At 34.2% G+C, this 20131-nt stretch overlaps 1 protein-coding gene across 1 annotated transcript in view; it reads left to right on the forward strand.

Moving 5' to 3' along the window:
- Positions 1–20131, forward strand: part of PTPRQ (protein tyrosine phosphatase receptor type Q) — a 215177-nt gene that overhangs the window by 9872 nt on the left and 185174 nt on the right. The window contains exons 6-10 of the mRNA XM_032171667.1: positions 272–521; positions 2165–2293; positions 5218–5364; positions 10084–10256; positions 18918–19098. Coding sequence (XP_032027558.1) covers positions 272–521; positions 2165–2293; positions 5218–5364; positions 10084–10256; positions 18918–19098 — 880 coding nt within the window. The remainder of the gene's footprint in view (positions 1–271; positions 522–2164; positions 2294–5217; positions 5365–10083; positions 10257–18917; positions 19099–20131) is intronic.

Genomic DNA, 20131 nt, shown 5'->3' on the forward strand with positions numbered 1-20131 from the left:
TTAAAAATGATTTTGCTGGAGTTTTACCTTTATTTTAAGCCACTTGAAATTCTATTCATAAAGGTTAAGGTATAAGGAATACAATAAATATGTTCTCTTCTAAAACTGCAGACATAAATGGGTGCAATTAAAACCTAGCAAATTTGTCTATAACTTGCATGTTATGTGTCTATATAGCATAAAAGAAAAAGAAATGAATTACATGTTCTTATTCTCATGTTCACCAAGACATACAACATTATTTCTATATTGATATTATTTTATTTACTAGGAGAATAGTGAATCTTTTTTATGGAGTACAGCCAGCCCTTCTCCAACCCTTGGTAGAGTTACACCTCCATCGCGAACCACATATTCATCAAGCACATTGACACAGAATGAGATCAGCTCTGTGTGGAAAGAGCCTATCAGTTTTGTAGTGACAAACTTGAGACCTTATACAACATATCTTTTTGAAGTTTCAGCTGTTACAACTGAAGCAGGTTATATTGATAGTACGATTGTCAGAACACCAGAATCAGGTATGGTTCACTTTTTGTAGATAAAAAGATTTAAATGATTTAGAGAATAATGTTTTATTTATATAGATATTTATTTTTAATCTTCTTTACCTTTCAGTAACTTTTTCCCCCTAATAATATATCATAGGCATCCCATCAAGGGTTTCTTTGAATTTCTATACTCTTTTATATTATAACACAAAGTAAGTATTTAAAAGGAGAAAGATTTGCAAGAAACAATTCTTGAGCCACTGACCGTGATCCTCATATAAGCTTTTATCATTTTATAATGTCAGCAATTTTTTGTAATCATCTTTGCCGTTCTAAATGATTTATAATCATCTACACCCTTCTCTCACTGTTATTGCCGTTATCAAAAGCAGAAATACCTGCACTAGCAGAACGAGCATGTGATTAACATTTCGTTATCAGATACAAGCAGTAGCTAAAATATATACCTACTTATATTCCATTTGCACTGCAGTTTCCTCATCTGAAAAATAGAGACAGTAATAGTATCTTCCTTAGGGTGCCAGTGTTAAAATTAAATGAGAACAATTAGATATAATTATTACTACTAAATTTTATGAGAACATATTTTCAGTAAGGTATTCATATATTTAATTATGGTGCTTTATCAGTATTCGTGTAAATATATGTATTTGTATATTTCATATATCTATAACATTTCATGGATATTGATAGAGTCCCATATTACATGAGGTATTATATGCATAATATATAGCTGACATATTAGGTATATCATAATATAGTATCAGGTATTAGGTTGTAATTGCTAATTTCTGAGGTTATTGAAAATTATTGGTAGGGTAATTTCACTAAAGCATGTTTTTTCTAATAACATAGCTGTTGGCTTCTATTATTTTTCATTTTATATAAGTTAGAAGTTTTTTTGTTGATTTAAATAACCATCTTTGAACTATACCATTTTCTTCTTCCATACTCCTTACTTTTTATACAATAAAAAAAGATTTCATAAGTGTCATACAAGGTGCAATTTGGTAGACAATAATTTTGTTTTGAAAAATATTTGGAATTGTTTTATTTCAATTAAAAGAAAGAATAAACATCTATGAAAAATAGAGTAATTTAAAATGTCATTATTATTTTCATATGTTACCAATGTTACATTTGAATCCTTCAACTGTAGGTTATAAATTTATTCTTAGAACAAATACAAATATTGATAAAAAAGTAAAAATTATTGCTAATAATTTTTGAGGGTTATTTTCTTGAAACTTCTATCTGTGTTAATTAGAGAGAAAATGTTTATTAAGCCAGATATCCAGACTTTATTGAATGCAATATGTATATATGCAGGTATAAATGTTTCAAGACAATGTAACATTGGCAATAAATATATTACAATGAATATTAGAATGAAACTTGCACAGCGCAATAGTAAACAGTATTAAATAAAATTAGTAATTGTTAAAAATAAGTTTATCTGATGATCGAGCATGTGTTATTCACAATTTTCAATTATATTCCATTTTTTCTTTTGTAAGTTAAAAAAGACTCTTTGCTTTTAAGCACGGTATTTTATTTTCCTTCTTTGCCTTTGTGTTTTATTATGTGTATTTAATAGGGTGCGCTTTCATTTTAAATATATGTTATGTATTTATTTTCTATAATTATTTTAGTGCCTGAAGGACCACCACAAAACTGCGTAACAGGCAACATCACAGGAAAGTCCTTTTCAATTTTATGGGACTCACCAACTATAGTAACAGGGAAATTTAGTTATAGAGTTGAATTATATGGACCATCAGGTAAGCCTTAATTGGTTTTGTGTTTGCCTTTTGGAGTGAGAATAATAAAATATGTTACCAATATCAAACTCTTTTTAGAAGTATCAGACTCTTTTTAAAAGACCCTAAGATTGAAGCAAACAATAGGAAAGTCATAAGGAAGGTGAGGTCCTTTGATTTTTTAATTCAAAACCATAAATGAGTATAAGAATGACAAAACACTATTCATGTTCCACATTTCATGTGATGCACGTGGAAAACTAGAGATAACTCCTCAAGAAAAAAGTGTTAGTGGAGATATACATCTTCAAATATTCGAACAAGAAGTCCTTGGCTTACATTCATGAAGAACAATGGACTTTGACTATGTTAAATTAGATTTATATTCACTGCTAGGAGCCTAGTTTTTAATCATTAGAAACAGCTCTCTAAAAATAACATGGAAAATCTCTGTATCTTCTGCTCTATTTTGCTGTGGACCTAAAACTACTTTAAAAAAGAAAACCTATTAAAATTTTGGGGCAGCTTTATAAAGTGGCAAGTTCTCTATCTTTGTAAGTAAGCAGGATCTGGGCATCCACTTGCCTGAGATATTTTGAGAGGATCAAGTATTATATCATTAGAAGTGAATTATGTAAAGTCTAAAATTCTGTCCTGATTGAGATCCTATGGTTCTATGAAAGAAGTTTAATTCTAACAATGATGAAATAAATAATAAAGCCACATATTATCATTTATTTGGGGGCATCAAAAAAGATACAGAGTTCCAACTCTTTTTATTTTGCAATTTCTGTGGTATGAATCACTCATCACCATCATAAGTAACCTTTATCTTTCATCCCTAAGAAAAGATAATTCCCTCCACTCACCCATCCGATACACAGAAACAGACATGGATACACAGCTACATCTTTTCTGTCTGATATTATTGTTCAATACTTGGCTGAAGTACTCTTTCATTTGTAAGGCTGGCTGATAAATCAAGTGAAAGGCATGTAGCACTAATTGCATTTAACAACATGGGAGTGATCACATGCTTTCAGTATGGTGGAACGTGGGGTAAATACATGATTGAATTAGTTTAAGAGTGAATGGGAGAAGATCATTGGAACAGTGGGTGTAGAAATTCTTTTGAGTTTAGCTGCAAAGCAAAGCAGTGAATAGGGAGTAAGGGTAGGGATAAGTGAAGTCAACAGGTCTCTTTTCAGTAAGAACATATAAAGCATGTTTGTTTGCTGATGGAAATGAGGAAAATAAGGAAAATGTTAATGATATAAGAAGAACGAGAATTACTGGAATTGTGTGGGCAGAAGGTGAGATCTTTTGCTCAAATGTAGCCATTGGTTTGAGATAAGACTACAGATAATTTGTCCATACTCACAGATAATTTGTCCATAAGTTGTTCTTATAGGTTGTAAGGCAGAGTATATGGGTGTAGATGCTGGTAAATATATAGTTGTGTTGGTGGGAGCCTGTGGCAAATATCTTCTAATTGGTTTACTTTTTTCAGTGTAGTGCGAAGCAAGACTATTAGTTGGGAGTGAAGATAGGACAGAAGGTATTAGAGGTCTGAGCAGAGAGGAGTAAGTGTAAAATAATCATCTAGAAGAGTAGAGTGGTTGGACCATTGACTATGTAAGCTGAGTAAGATTCCAGGTACCATGTAGGGCTCATTCAAGGTTTGGCTACGAATAAAGTGATATCAATTAATGGCTTTGTGCTGTAAACGAGCTGCCTTCAACAACAGAAGGGCAAGGGAATTGGAGGCCTGTGTAAGGCAGGGATAATAATTGAAATTGACACTGAAGATGGGTGAAGAGTGGAAATCAAGTGGTGAGGGGCCAAATAAAATAAAACAAAAATAAAACAGGTGATTAAATCAATGGATTGTTGATTTCAGTGGATTTAAAGAATTATCAGTTCAGAATTACAGAGGAAATGTAAAGGACGTAAGCAAAAGTGGTTAGAAAAAAGTTGCATGAAATTGAGATTCTTAATGATACGGAGCAATTGGTGATAGTAATGTCCAGGTTATGATCTTGAGGGAGTGGCTGAAATTCTGGAAAACCAGATTATTTAAGGAAATATCTAAGTAATTTAAGGATTAATTCTCAGGATATTAAAATCAGCACAAATTAAGATGGTAGCCTTGAACCAAAGCTAGACCATAAAAGTAAATGAGAGTAAATGACACTCAGGTTAGTAGATTATGACAACTGTGAGGGCTAGTGGATTTCACTGGTGATATAGTATTTAAAGCTGTGGGCTTTTATAAGGAGGGAGAGAGAATAGTGAATAAAGTGGAGCAATGAGGAGCAAGGACAACACCTACCACACCTAAAGGCCTGGTTACTTGAGAGCTGTGGGGCAAAAACAGACTGCCACCATTTGCGGTGGCTACGGGCGAACAAAAACAGTGTTCTTAGGAAAGAGCCAGTTTGTAGTTAGAGCAAGAAGGTAAAGGAAACATTTAAAGCAAAGTCGAAGATTTAAAGTATTGTGCTGACAGACTAAGGAATTTTGTTCAGAAGCTAAACTAGAAATATTTTCTAAATATATCCTCTTATAGAAGATAATGAAATTATTTAGCATTTTAATTGAATAAATTTGAGTATAAAATCTGGTCACTTTTTGAACTGATAAAATTTGATGCTTGCCTTTTCAATATATCAAAACTAACCTGGTAATTCAAAAGGGCTTTATGATTTAATAAAAGTAATTTTAAGCACTGGAACATTTTCATGTTCTTTCATTTATTTTCATTAAATTGATATCAGTGCACTACTGAGCCACGTGTTTAAAATATATGCAGTTTTGATATTACAATAACAAATTTTAGTGTGTAGGTTAACACTTGAATTGTTGTCCTTGGCTCTGTACTTAAATGTGAACATGATTGCACGCTTGATAAAAAATAATCCATAGCTATCTTCCACTTTTTGCAGGTCGCATTTTGGATAACAGTACAAAAGACCTTAAGTTTGCATTCGCTAACCTAACACCATTTACAATGTATGATGTCTACGTTGCGGCTGAAACCAGTGCAGGGACTGGGCCCAAGTCAAATCTTTCAGTATTCACTCCACCAGATGGTAAGAACATAGGGAATGAGTGAGATATTTTTGGTATGCTTATGAACTTCATGAATTGGTAAAACATGATATTAGAAGCAATTTGTTTTATATTTACTTAAATCATGTTATTTCCTTATTAAATTACTACCTAATTCATTCTGAACATGTGTTCTCCAGAATGTTAAACTCATAGCATGCTTCATAATAAAAGGGACCCAAGATCAGGTAAGGTTAGGAAATACCATATGTAGTATTGGCCTGTTAGAGATTCACAGTAAAATTTAGCAAAACCTCAAGAAGCCATAAGGTAAACAAACACATTTAGTATGGTTTAACTACATTTTTAAATGTGGAATCTATTTTTTCTCACAGAACTAGTATTTAGAGGAATTCCTGTATTCCCAATTCTTTCAACAAAATATGTTTATAGTCAAAACGGGATCCTAAGCAAGTGAAGATTCTGAGTGGATGCATGATATAGATTTACCAGCATTTACTGAAATTATGAAAAGATTATTTTTCCTTAAGAAACTTCCCTATAAGTATTCATTAAACATCATTGTTTTAGGTGAACTATACTTTAAAAAAAATGTTTCCATACCGTTTCACAACATATCTTTCTGGCCCACACTGAACTTGCTAAATGTCCTCATTTCTATTTAGGGATTGTAATTACGGACAAAAATAACAGTAAATTCTTACAACACATTAACACTTGGAAAAGTTTCCAGACTTTGTTTGTGTGGAAGCTAACATACAGTAACTTATAAATGAAATGTACACATGTACACACACACACACACACACACACACACACACACACACACACGGGTCATACATTAATCATTCAAGCATTTGACCATTAGAGGGCAGTAACTATTAGGAAATTTTGTACTTCTCCCCTTTAAAGAAACAACCATTGATTTTTTTTGAAAGAACATAAAAGTTATGTTTTATCTATTTCAGATGAAAATCCTGACATAGATATAGTTTTAGAATACATATAAGAAAGTTATACATACTCATAAGGAAAATGTTCTTTTTTGTATTAAAATTTTACCATTGTGTTTCTTTCAGAAGAATCTTAGCATTGTGTAGCTTCTCCCTTAAATCTTAAGTTTTCCTCTATCTCCACCTAAAAACTGCTCTTAAACATGTCCTAGGAAACTAGACAGATTTATGGACACTATCAAATAAAGCAGAGCCCTTGATTTTGGTCTTAATAGAATTTTCTCAACCAACTCAATGTACCCATTGATTTCTATTCTTGTTATACAATTAAATAAATCCTGAACTATTGTCTTCTTTCAAGACCAGCTGATTTTGGTGCTTCCAAATAGAATCCACAACTCAATAAACATATTTTTATTGTCATCATTCTTGGACTACAGCATTTGACAAAAATAGGGAAATAGATAATGCATATGCTGTGTACAATGTCATGTTATTTGTCTTGGATTATTATAAAATTTACTTGCCTTAATTTCTACATTTTTTATCCACAAAAAAAGTAGAATCTTCAGGTCATAGTTCAGTATATTTTACAAGGCCTATTTTTCACACCAAATCATTTTAAGTAGATGACTCCATTTGCCCTGTATAAAAAGCATTTGTCCTGTGTTTCATTCTATTATTTTCCTGAGTCACTACTCCTATAGACTACACCATGGTGGTTCTTAGAGGAGCCTCCTGGCAACTGGTGGGCTCCACCAAAGGCAGGGTTGACATGGTTCTTATATCCTCATGTCAGCCTTCATCCATGGAGTTCTCTTGGGATAGTTCAGCCTCAGGAGCTGCCTCAATGGAATACTCTGGCGAATGCAGTAAATGTAGCTTTCTACTTCTGACACCACTAATTAATCCTGGTTCCAGTATTTAAAACTTTGAAATAAATGGATCTTTAAACTCTATGAGAACAGTGTGATAACTCATTAGAACTATTGTTCAATTTAAAAATGATTTCTTAATTTTATATTATCCTTTTCATTAATACAACAGGGTTTTTAGTATTCTATTTAAAGGTACTTATTTTCTTCTCCATATTTAAAACCAGTCTATCATCTATGTAAAAAATAATTAGGACTAGCTTGCTTCTTTTAAATTACCTTTTAAAACAATTGGTGCTCTTATAAATCTCCAGATACTCATAGAAAAATGTTGCATTGACCTCTTATAGAGAATGTTATGTGCTATTACATTACAGTGGAGTTGATTTCATTACCCCTGGCGATGTTATGGTCCACAGTCTACTTTGAAAGAAAATCAGCATCCTATTATTTTAGCAGTTCTCTTATATATTTCCTAAGCCCCCTATATGTCTCTTAATATTTTGATGAGTAGATTTCTACATAGGCATGAAAATAAATGATTTTGGAAAAAAAGATAATAATCTCCAAAGCTATAAAATGTCATAGAGTTGACTATTCCAAAATCAGGTAATGCTGATGAATGTAACATAGGCAACAACATTCTTCTAATTTGTGTGAGGGTTAAAAAGCATAAGCAGACTGTGAAGCTCCAATAATGTCTAACAATTTTTCTGTCAGGGTAGTTTAGCATGACCATTTCTTAAAAGCAGACAAATTTCTGAGATTCTTGTTTACTCCCTCTTAAACAGACTATGGCAGTGAAGACGTTTGTCCTCAGTGATTTAAACTTGTTACTTTCTGCAAATAGTAGTAAAATTTTTATAGGAAATTAACTGAGAGCCTGCCAACTTTGTGTTTTCAGAATGTGCAATGGGTTTAATTTTTACTACTTGTTTTTCAAAATATACTTCTAAGGAAAGTTTAATTTTCTAGAAAATGGCAAAAATGATCTTAATGTATTTTCTTTTACCTCAATGCTGTTTGTCTCTATTTCATTTCTTCTCATAGTTTTTCGTTTGAACACCTCAAATCATTTGGAATATATTTTAATAAATCATATGCTATTGTGTTTCTAATATATTAGTAAAATTTATAAGTATATTAACTCGAGAATAATTCTTAGGTAGTCCATGTATATAACACCTTCAAAATTAAAATTATTTTGCCATTATCTAGAAAATTCATCATTAAGCAGCATTAATTTTGAAGTTGGAGACAAATGGCATTGGGGTAAAGAAAATAGGGGATTTTTTTGGCCAAATATCTAACTTATTTCTCATTTATTTGTAAAATTTGTAAATGTATTGACTTGAGAATGACTCTTAGGTATTTCCTGTGGACATCACCTTCAAAACTGTTGCTGAACCCTGAATAATTGCCTTGTGTGTTTGATTTTCTTTAGTTAATTTTGTATCAATATTAAAGTCTTCTCTAGTTTCCTCATAAGAATTTGTGGTCTAACAGATCAAGTATCTTTTTAAAGACAAGATACAATGCTGTCTACTCCATTTCCTTTATCCCCTAAGCTTAAATAGGAAAAAAAAGATAAGTTTATTGTCATTATTTTTATGCAAGTTTGAGGTACATTTTAAGGTAATATAGAACCACGTAATCTTTACTTGGATTGTACTTTTTGGCATTAAGTATCATGGGGCAATACTTACTAAGAAAGTAAGTATTGAATATATAGAATATATAGAAAAATATATTCTAATTAAAAGATAAAAAATAGTGTCTGCTACTACTCCTGGGTTTCACTAACAAAATAAGAGACAGTAAAATACATATATTTTTCTGCTGTCCTGCATAATATTTGATATCTGACACATTAGTGTGTTGTATTGACTTGAACTGATCATTTCATTTATTTTTCAATAGGCAGGGTTTAGTTGCCTGATTAATATGATCAATGTAGTCATTAACTGTTTTTTTTTTTTCGGTTGAGATTCTACATCAATTCAAAACATTTTGATTCTACATCAATTCAAAACATTTTGAGAACAGTGTTTAGAAATTTAGTTTTAAATATCCATGTATTTAAAGACATTTAATTTTTAAAAAGTTATTATACTTTAAGTTCTGGGGTACATGTGCAGAATGTGTAGGTTTGTTACATAGGTATACATGAGCCATGGTGGTTTGCTGCACCCATCAACCTGTCATCTACATTTGGTACTTCTCCTAATGCTATCCCTCCCCTAGCACCCCACCCACCGACAGGTCCCGGTGTGTGATGTTCCCCTCCGTGTGTCCATGTGTTCTCGTTGTTCAGCTCCCTCTTATGAGTGTGAACATGCGGTGTTTGTTTTTTTGCTTTTGTGTTAGTTTGCTGAGAATGATGGTTTCCAGCTTCATCCATGTCCCTGCAAAGGACATGAACTCATCCTTTTTTTAAAGACATATTTAATTTTTAACAAAATAAATTGTTTTTGTCTATTTTCTTTCTTTCTTTTTTTTTTTTTTTAATGGAGTGTCACTCTTTCTCCTAGGCTGGAGTGCAGTGGTGTGGTCTCCACCCAATGCAACCTCCACCTCTTGGGTTCAAGCAATTCTCCTGCCTCAGCCTCCTGAGTAGCTGGGATTACAGGCACGCACCACCATGCCCGGCAAATTTTTGTATTTTTTAGTAGAGATGGGGTTTCACCATGTTGGTCAGGCTGGTCTCGAACTCCTGACCTCAAGTGATTGGCCTCCTTTGGCCTCCCAAAGTGCTGGGATTACAGGCGTGAGCCAGCGCGCCCAGCCTCATCTGTTTTCTAATAGAATTGTTTATGTATCTTAAATTGTGAGCTAAGAATTTAGGTACTTTTTTTACTTGAAAATATATTTTTAAATTCCCCCTTTTTTCTTTTCTTTCTTTCTCTCTTAGTTCCAGGGGCAGTGTTTGATTTACAACTTGCAGAGGTAGAAGCCACGCAAGTAAGAATTACTTGGAGGAAACCACGACAACCAAATGGAATTATTAACCAATACCGAGTGAAAGTGCTAGTTCCAGAGACAGGAATAATTTTGGAAAATACTTTGCTCACTGGAAATAATGAGGTATTGCATTTTTATTTCACTTATTGGTGAGCCCTTTCTGCTTGGTTCTGGCTCTGATAGCTTGGAAGATTTGCTAGCACCCACACATATAATATTTGACAACTTACTAGTACAAAGTAAAGTAAATTTGGGGCATGTTGATAATCTAGCTAGATCATATTTCATTTTAGGTCATATATTAGTAGTTAAGTGCTATTATTCCTTTTCATCATATGAAAAATGTTAATTGTGCAATTAAACAGGACTAAACGTATTTTCATAAGTTAATATTATTATTCTAAATTAGTTAATGAATTGTTTAGAAACTCCTGTTATGATTTAAGTACTCCTTCAAAGGCTGTGCTTGTAATTTGGAACAGTTGCCAGTGAAAGGCACAGTAATTTTAGTAGCTGTTGTTGACAAATGATTCTGTTCTATTTGGTCTTGGGAAGCTAAATTTCTCAGAGCTGCCTCTTTTTTTTTTTTTTTCAAAGTATATTTGATTAAGAATCACATTACTAAATAAAATAAATTTAAGTCATTTCATAGATTTTAAGTAAGAGGACCAGGATCTTTAGGCAATGTGTTTGCTTCTATTCACACTGGAAGTCTTATTATTTTTCTTTTGTTTCTGTTAGGAAGTACAGGCAACACTGATTTTTCTTTTCACTGTCTTTGTTCACTTCACCTCATCAACTGTTCACCTGTGAGACCCTTTCAGCCTCCAGGCTAGTCATGTCCAGATACTGGCTGCTCCCTGGGGCACTCAAAGAGTAAACATCCTTAGGACCAGTGCAGCAATCACTGGGCCTTAAAGACAAACATGATAGTTATTCAGCACCTGGTGTCTGCTGTTTTGTTTCAGAATTGCTGCTGCTTCTACCTGTGCTGTGATTTTCCCCCACACATGCTTTCATTCTATTTCTAGTCCCAGCCTTTCTCTACTTCTGGCACTTACCTGTACGTGACAGTTGACCTCACCATGTGCTCAAAGCATTCTGGCCACCCAGGACTTATCACTCCAAGTTGCTCAGCATCTTCAACCCAGGGTTTAATTTTAATCCTATGTTGATTCCTTTCCTCTGTGCAAAAGATGTTGAATTATGCTTTCTGTGATACTCTAGTTGACAACTCAGGCAAAGGGCAAAAGCTTAACCCTTTGCTCCTGCTGAGAAGGTCTTAAATTAGATACTGAGCTTTCTTAGTACTAGATGACGGGTTTCCCACTTCTGCTAATGACATCTGTTGAATGGGCAGTCACATCTGTTTTTCTGTGAGGCTAAGAGGTTCTAGAAAGGCTTTTTGGGATTCTGTCTCTGTCTGGTGTGCAATTCTCGTCTCATAGTAGAGAGCACATGAGCTTTGGAGACATACAAATTTGGATTTACATTATGATTTTGACTCTCACTGGGCTATATAGCAAGTGGTTAAGAGTGTAACCAGGTTTAAACTCTAGTTCTGCCATTACTAACTGTTTAACCCTGGGAAAGTTGGCCTGAGCTCTCTGAACATCAGTTTCTTCTTCTTTAAGATAGTGTTATAAGTCCCTATAACAAAGGGTTAATAATGAGGATTTAATGGGTTCATGTGTGTAAAGAGCTTAGAACTTTACCTGGCATATAGTAAGTGCTGTGCTAAATAATTGTGACCTATTGTGATCATTAATTTTGGCATAGGATCATCCACCTTAGTTGTTACCCAATATTACTTCCCTTATACTCTCTCAATGAAAGGAGACATTATGCTTCTCTTTACTTCTCTGATTATATCTTTCTTTATTCGATCAGACTCATTTCTGATATTTCTGCTTCCCCGTATAACTGGTGTTTGGGTTTACCTTTCAGGAGATTGATGTGGGGGAGACAGATATGACAGAAGCTTTAAATCCAAATGGCCCTGGGTTCTTGGCCTGGCTCTGCCATGTTCTAGGTCTATGACCTTGGACAAATCAACTTTTGGAGACTTGGTGCCTTCATTTATATAATGGGGCTTATATAGCCACCTTACAGGGTTGGGAGTAAATGACATAAGAAATACAACTTGTGGCTTAGTGTGTTTTTCATTTGTTATTCCTTTCTTTGACCTTGGTATCTCTCTCAGGATAAGGACTCTCTCTTCCCATTTTTATTGATCTTCTGAAAAAGTAGCCTCATTCCCCAACTCAAGAACTCTTTAAATCCTTGAAATCTTATTAGAAGTCACCAGTGACCTCCCCAGTGTCCAATACAAGGATTAAATATTTTTAACCACCCTTGTGTTCTTATCTCCTTCAAAATCCATCCCTCTGTCCCCCCACTTTTCAGCTTTTGACATTATTTGTTCGTTAATACTTTCTGCACTTTTATGTACTGTGACATTGCAATCCTTTGGCCTTGCACAATTAAAAGTGAAGAAAGTTGAAAAAGCTAACTCTCTATTTTCTAACTTTTTAGTAAAGATGTTGCACGGAGCTTTGGTTTCAGCCATCTCTCATAACATTTTCTTTTGATGACCTAACAGTTTCAATCACTGCTTCCTATTTGTCTGACTCTTTAGGCTTGCTTTCTACTCTGATCCTTCTCTCTGACACTCTGGATTCCTAATTGCAGCCATTTGTGGGAAGGTTCCGCCAGGGCTCATTACATCTAAATTAATTTCTTCCCATAAAACAAAACAGAAATCTTCTTTGAGATAATAAGGCCTGGTTCACGATGGGAAGGAAAATGTGACATTGGAATGAGGACAGAGATCTTGGGACAGTGATAGTGACCTCTGCAGGTTCCCACAGGACACCCATAAGGTCTGTCCAGGCAATTACTAGTTTCAGTGTGTCAAGAATAAGGCCTAAAGAGAGGCTGACTTGAAGCCTCGGTACCTGGGTTTAGAATTTTCTAATCCCTCTGACTGGACATAACACAAATATCTGACCTGAAGGTCATTGTCTAAGAAACCATGGTCCAGAAGGCTTTAAGAGTGAGCATTTATGGCATTGATATATGTCTGATGTTTGTCTTTTTGGATAATGGAACCATTATCCTCTCTGTCATGAAGGCTTGAAACCTTGGAGTCACTTCTGACTTAGATCCTACTTAGCATTCAGTAGCCACTTAATGTTAAGATCAGTTATTTCTACGTCCAGAATGTGACTTGCATATGTCTTTATTTTATTCCTGTATCCCCCACTTCAGCTCAGGATTACATAGTCCCTTGCCTGGGCTACTGTTATCTCACTATATTAGTTTTCCATTGTTCCATAACAATTTTCCACAAACTTAGCAGCTTAAAACAATTCATACTTAAAATTGCACAGTTTCTTTAGGTCAGATATCTAGGTACAGCTTAGATTGGTTCTCCTCTTAGAGTCTCATAAGGCTGCAGGTAAGAAACTAGCTGAGCTGTGTTCTCATCTGGAGGCTTGACTAGGGAAGAATCTACTTGCAGCCTCATTCAGGTTTTGGCAGATTTTATTTCCTTTTGGCTTTAGAACTGAGGGCCCTGGACTCTTGCTGGCTCTTGGCTGGAGACTCCCCTTAGTGCCTTACAGTTTTTTTTTTGTCCCATGCGGCCTTTTTCAACATGGCCGTTTACTTCATCAAGCCAGTAAGAAGGGTCTATATAATGTGATCATGGAAGAGACATTTTATTCCTTTTGCCTTATTCTATTGGTTAGATACAAATCATAGGTCCCAACTAACTAAAGAAGAGGAGATTTTACAAAGCAGGAACAACAGGAGGTGGGCATAGTGGGTATCTACCTGAGAGGCCATGCACTACACTCCACCAGCCTACTATTTTATATTTCAAACACTTATTAGAATAATCCTTCCAGATTTAAGTATATTGTTTACATTGTGAAAGTAACCGAATAAGAATTGAGAACAGATGATGAAGGTATCTATGTATTTAATTAACCTAACTCTTCACTATCATTGCAGAAAATCAATAGATTCTAAAATAAATGAGTATTAACAGAGCAGTATACACATATTATTTAGTGTTTTGGAAGTAAACACCATAAGAACTGAAAACAGGAGTGGTTTAAAGTGTTGCTTCTGGGAACTAAGAGGTAGGGAGGGTATAAACAGGGTATTGTTATTTTCATTGTAAATCCTTCATCATCTTTTTTTTGTAGCCATGTACATATAACATGATGATTAAACTTAAAAATATAATATAACCCTCCTATGCTAGGCATGATTTGATCTCATTACCCTTATTGAATTTTTTTCCAGTGAATCCCATGATCTATTTGTTTCTGAATAAATATGGATTATTTAAACAAGCTGAAATATGTATAAGATTTTACTTTTAATATTTAAACAAATATTTGAAAATTACATTAGCAAAATGAGTCTCAGGGTTGAGATCTTTTATTTCAACTTCCACACTTCTATATGAATCTGATCTATAACATTCCTAACAAATGATGTGAATCCAACCTCCGCTAAAATATTTGATCAACTATTATAGGATATCTACCACTGCAAAAGTAGCTCCTATCCTATAAGCTTTGAAGTATTCTTTGTTATGGTCCCATAAGCATCTATTTCTTAAGTAATCATGAGGTTTTAGGCACTCTTGTTAGGCAAAGAAACCCATAGATGAACAAGAAACTACAGTGTTCTTTACTTCGAATTGAAATATTTGTCTTTTAATTTTCATCAGTTCGTCCTAAGTCTCCTCTCTAGACCAAAACAGTAGATTCTAGTGGTTATGAACATGAGCTTTGGAGCCAGGAAAAATATTCCAATCCTACCTCTGCTGTCACTAGTTTTGTGAACTTGAACAGATGACTGAAAAATGGAGATAGAAATCATCTATTTCTTTGGGGGACAATAAAGCAAGATCACATGAGTAAAAGTGTTTAACACTCTGTAACACACAGTAGCTTAAAATGTTAGCTTTTGCAGTAACAACAATAATAAACAATGATTTAACTCTTTCTCGTTGAAGATAATGGTCAGAGTTTTCCGAAGACTTAATATCCTTAGTTTTTATTAGTCATGGCTTCTGCGTCCTTCATATCATGGATTATATTCCTGTGCATATTTTCCAGTTTGTCAAGGATCCTCTTACTCAACTGAACACAATATTCTGTATGGAGTTCGAATGGAGCCAAATTGAGCATAATTATTTTCTCCTTCAATGTAAATTTCTTCCTTCTTTCAAAACAGTGAAATAAAAAAAAAAAAATCATTTCATTAGGAGCCTCATTCCACTGAGACTGAAGTCTAAAAAACCCTGAAGTCATTTCCGTGGACTGCTCTTTGCTTGAACTTCACAGTCAGATCCCATCCGGTACTTGTTCTATTAGAAACCTGAGACATTTTTCTCCAATGGACATATTGCTGCCTAGTATTACAGACTTCTGAGATTGATATAGATGCATCTTTTCATCCAACATATTCCTTGAGAATATCAACGTTTGTCACTGGTGAATGTAAGAAGAAAGTCTTGGAATGAGGCTGAGGACAGAACCCAAGAGTAGTTTAGGAATGTCTCAAGATAGGTTTATTTTATTCAGCATTAGGAACATAAACGGAGTCAAGACTTAAAGATTTGTTCACCTGAATAATGTGTTGAATGATACGGTATCCTTTAGAAGATTTCCAAGCATATGCTAATTAAAAAATTTTTTCTTTTTACCACTTCTTGATAACAGTACAAATCATGTTTTAGTGTGCATTAAAATATAGAAGCATTTCTTAAGAATAAGTCAGACATTTCATTAATTCAATTCAGCAGACCTCCAGTGACCCCAAACTGATAGATATGATAGGGTTTTTTAGAAAATACAATCACATTCACTATAATGAAGATTATTACATGTAAAATCAAGTTGGTTTATTCAGGTGGAGTAGGAATTTATCTCTGAAGACTCCTAATTCTTTCACATAAATTCCAAAAATTCCTGGGCAGCATATGCAAGGCCTTTCATGTTGACAAATTGTGACATTCCCTAACTCAATGGTGCTCAACCAGGGGCAGTTTTGCTCTCCAAGAGACACGTGTTAATCTTTGAAGATATGTTCATTGTCACAACTGAGGTAGGTGGGGGCCAGGGAAGCTGCTAAACATCCTACAATGTACAGGACAGCCCCCGCAACAGAAAAATATCTAATTCAGAATGTCAGTAGTGCTGAGGTTGAGAACCCTGTATTAAATCAGTGAGTTGCGAATTTTCAGGTGTGCAATGGACTCTTTTCCCTCCTATTTCTCTCATTTCTACTGCTGCTTCTCTCTGCCCCTTCCCACTACTCTTTTCAGTCCAAATTCTTTCCTAACATTTTTGCTTTTAATGTTATTACCTTTTTTCTCATTATGAAAACTTAACATCTAACCTAATGTCTTTTCTTAAGAGGTTAACTGTGAGAAATATTCGCAACGTGACACACTTAGTGATAACATTCTGGGTTGTTACAAAGCCAATGTTCAAATCATTGCCCAAGTTATGGAGGGTTTTTCTAATGTCAGAATATCAGAATTTGGGAGTCATTCACATAGTCAAAAGCATTCAGGTCAACTCTCACTTTGAAATGGTAGTTTGTCAGCAGAGATGCTTAACATATGTGATTGATGGGATGCTATGCTTTAACTCTCAATAATTTGTCTGACATGGGATAGAAAATATTGAGAGATTTAATGCAAAACCATAGTTGAGGGGGAAATTCTTTGTGCTACCTCACTATAGTTCATTCTATAGTGCTTTGTACACAGTAGATTTTCAAAGGGTGACTGATTGATAGTGGAAACAGCTGTGTGGTTTGGGCATAAAGTATTGACTGCAACACCAGAGCTTCTCTGAGTTATGTGTTTGTGATTCCTGCCCTCCCTAATTTCCCTGTGGAGGCAGCGCTGAAGTGAGCTGTTGTTAAGATAGAAGACCTTTATTTTGTCCCATACGAGGACATAGGATCAAACCCATATAGAGTTCCCTATCCATAGTTTTTTATCACAACTTTTAAAAAGTAGCTTTTATGGGAAACCTGTTGGTTTTCATGACAGCACTTTTCTGGGTAGAGTTGTAACGAGATTTACACAATTGCATTTTGTAAATATTTGGAGGACTGAAGATTTTTTGACTCATTTCTCCGTTCTTTTATCTTTCAGAAGAGTTAATATTTAAGTAACTTGCCATTGTAGATAGTTAACTGAAATGCCATAAAATTTCTTGCTTTACTGAACTTTTTCCTGAGCACCTACTTTCTTTTTTGGAAAATATTAAGTGCTTTGATATTCCTAAGGCCTAGAAAACCTGTTTTTGGCTCTCTGAATGAAGACAACTCCAAAACATGTAAGATAATTAAAAGACAGATATACCAAAACTTATAAACAACTGAAACCTATATTATGAATTAATATAAACTCTGAGGGTAAAAGAGCCTGGAATTGATAGGGAATAGAATTTTTTTTTAAAAAAGGGGTTTTGGAGGTAAGTTTTGAAGCAGAACTTGAAAAAAATTAGTAAAAGAGAGTAGATTTTTCAGCATATTCTTTTTTTCAAAACTATTTTATTTTGGAAAATTTCAAACAGGTTTAAAAGTACAGAAAAGAGTCTAATAAGCCTCCATATACCTGCCACCTGGATTAAGTAATCATCAATAGGCTGCCATTCTTGCCTCTGGTTTTTAAATAAATTCCAGACTTAACATCATTTTGTTCCTATATGCCTAAGCATGAATTTCTAAAAACCATGGACATTTCCACCCATAAAATAATGCCATAACCACAATGAACAAAATTACTAATACCATCCTGGTATCATTTAATACCTAGAACACATTCAGATTTCCTTGATTATCTTCACATCCTATGTTGATTAGGTATGTTCTGATTAGACTCCAACAAAGCAACATTTTCTTTGATTTATGTGTAGTCTTATTTCCAAAGTCAACATTCTACACAAATATCCAATAATATTTGGCCAAAACACCTTTTCGCCATTTTGTTTCAATCAATTATGCTAGTGGGGATGAAGAAATGAGAATCATCTTGTTAGCTCAATGAAAACCTCTACTGTATTCATCCATAATTTGTTCCTGATGTTTTCACCTCAGTATTTGCCATTTTGGTGAACTTGACATGTGTGAATTACATTATAGGATCTAGGAACAATTGCAGTTACTTTAAATATTCCTTAGGTCCAGAGTCTTGACAGGTATGCCATGAATCCTGTGTGAAAACTATTAATATTACCATGTAGTTTTATTCTGGCATGTAACTTCACTCTATTATAAACTATTATCATTGATGTATATCAAGCAGGCATGTAGACCTCTCACATATGGTATACAAATGAGGACAGGTAATTAGAGAAGCAAAACACATTATAATACATCAGTATACCTAGAACACTTACCATTTGGGGGTGAGCAGTTACAATATCTCAGTCATGAAATCTTTGCCTGAGGACTTCTTATCTTACCATAAAGAAACTAACTCAGGTCAGAGCAAAACCTGTTTCTTCCCAAAATACAGTATTGTTCTCTTAGGAAATACAATGATCACAATGTGTTACAATGATTCAGGGTATTAGTAGCCGGAGAATGAAATTTTGGAATCTAAAGAAGACAGTGGTCATGGAAATATGTTATCTTTTATAACAGCATAATTCCAAAGTTACGTTTTTTAAAACTAATACTTGATTTAAGTCATGAAGTGTAACTGTCACAGTCTTTTAAAATATATACTTTTAATTACAGTATATAAATGACCCCATGGCTCCAGAAATTGTGAACATAGTAGAGCCAATGGTAGGATTATATGAGGGTTCAGCAGAGATGTCATCTGACCTTCACTCACTTGCTACATTTATATATAACAGTCATCCAGATAATAACTTTCCTGCAAGGAATAGAGCTGAAGACCAGACTTCGCCAGTTGGTAGGTAGAATTTTGATTTTCTATAAAGTGCATTTAAACCACCAGTGCTAGCTAGCACAGAAATGAACCTTAGCTTAGAGTTCAGCCATATTATTAATGGTCCTTGGGCTGGAGTCAGATTTTTTTTTTTGGCAGTCGGAAAACCTCATGCAACAAATGGAAATGCCACACAGGCAGAAGCTGGCCCCTCCTAACCCATTTGACCTTCTTCCTGGAGAAAGTAGCACCCTAGAGTCTCTGGCCAAGCTGCATAGACAATCAGTTATTACAGTTGCCAAAGCAGGTGTGATGGGAAGGGATTAACATATCTTCAAATCATTTACAGGCCTCACATTCTCTACAGCTTTTGACTAATAGGTTTTCAAATGTCACTAAAGGTAAATAGGTCAGAAAGTTACAACTCTAGTGCATGGTGTGATAAACAGGTGTAGGTGACCCCAACGATGTGGTGATGTCATTAGTGTATACACTTGCTCTTCAGTGTCAGTGGCTCTTACAGTTTCTAAAAGGAGAATGTCATATATGGCAAATTAAAAATACTCACCTGACACATATTATCTCTCTAGTTTTTCTAAAATGTTAAATGAGAAGAATATTTTATTACCTTTTCTTTAATTTGGTATTTGTCCCATTCAAGATTAAAAGTGTTATTCTATTTGTGGTAGAATTAGTAAAAAAAAATCACATTCCATTCAATAGATGTTTATATTTCACTTACTGATCCATTTTTCTTGTGCAAAGAAGACAGGAGGGCAATACTGAAAATTAAGAGTCCCATGATTTCTGATGCAGACGTTCCCTTAAATATCTCAAGTTTGGCCTAACTGCTACTTAAGAGTTTTAGAAGGACAAATTCTAAATAAAGTGAAGATCTAACATTTAAAATCCTTCTGGGATATTTATTTGTTGGTTATCCAAGCATGCTTGCTTTAAAGAATTATTTGGTTTACCGAATGTATGGTGAAATTTGAGTCCAAATAAAACTCTTTATTTATTTAGCTCTTCCACTAAAACCTGGTATTGATTTATAATA

This window comes from Hylobates moloch, unplaced genomic scaffold, assembly GCF_009828535.3.
Source record: "Hylobates moloch isolate HMO894 unplaced genomic scaffold, HMol_V3 SCAFFOLD_12, whole genome shotgun sequence".
Lineage (NCBI taxonomy): Eukaryota > Metazoa > Chordata > Mammalia > Primates > Hylobatidae > Hylobates > Hylobates moloch.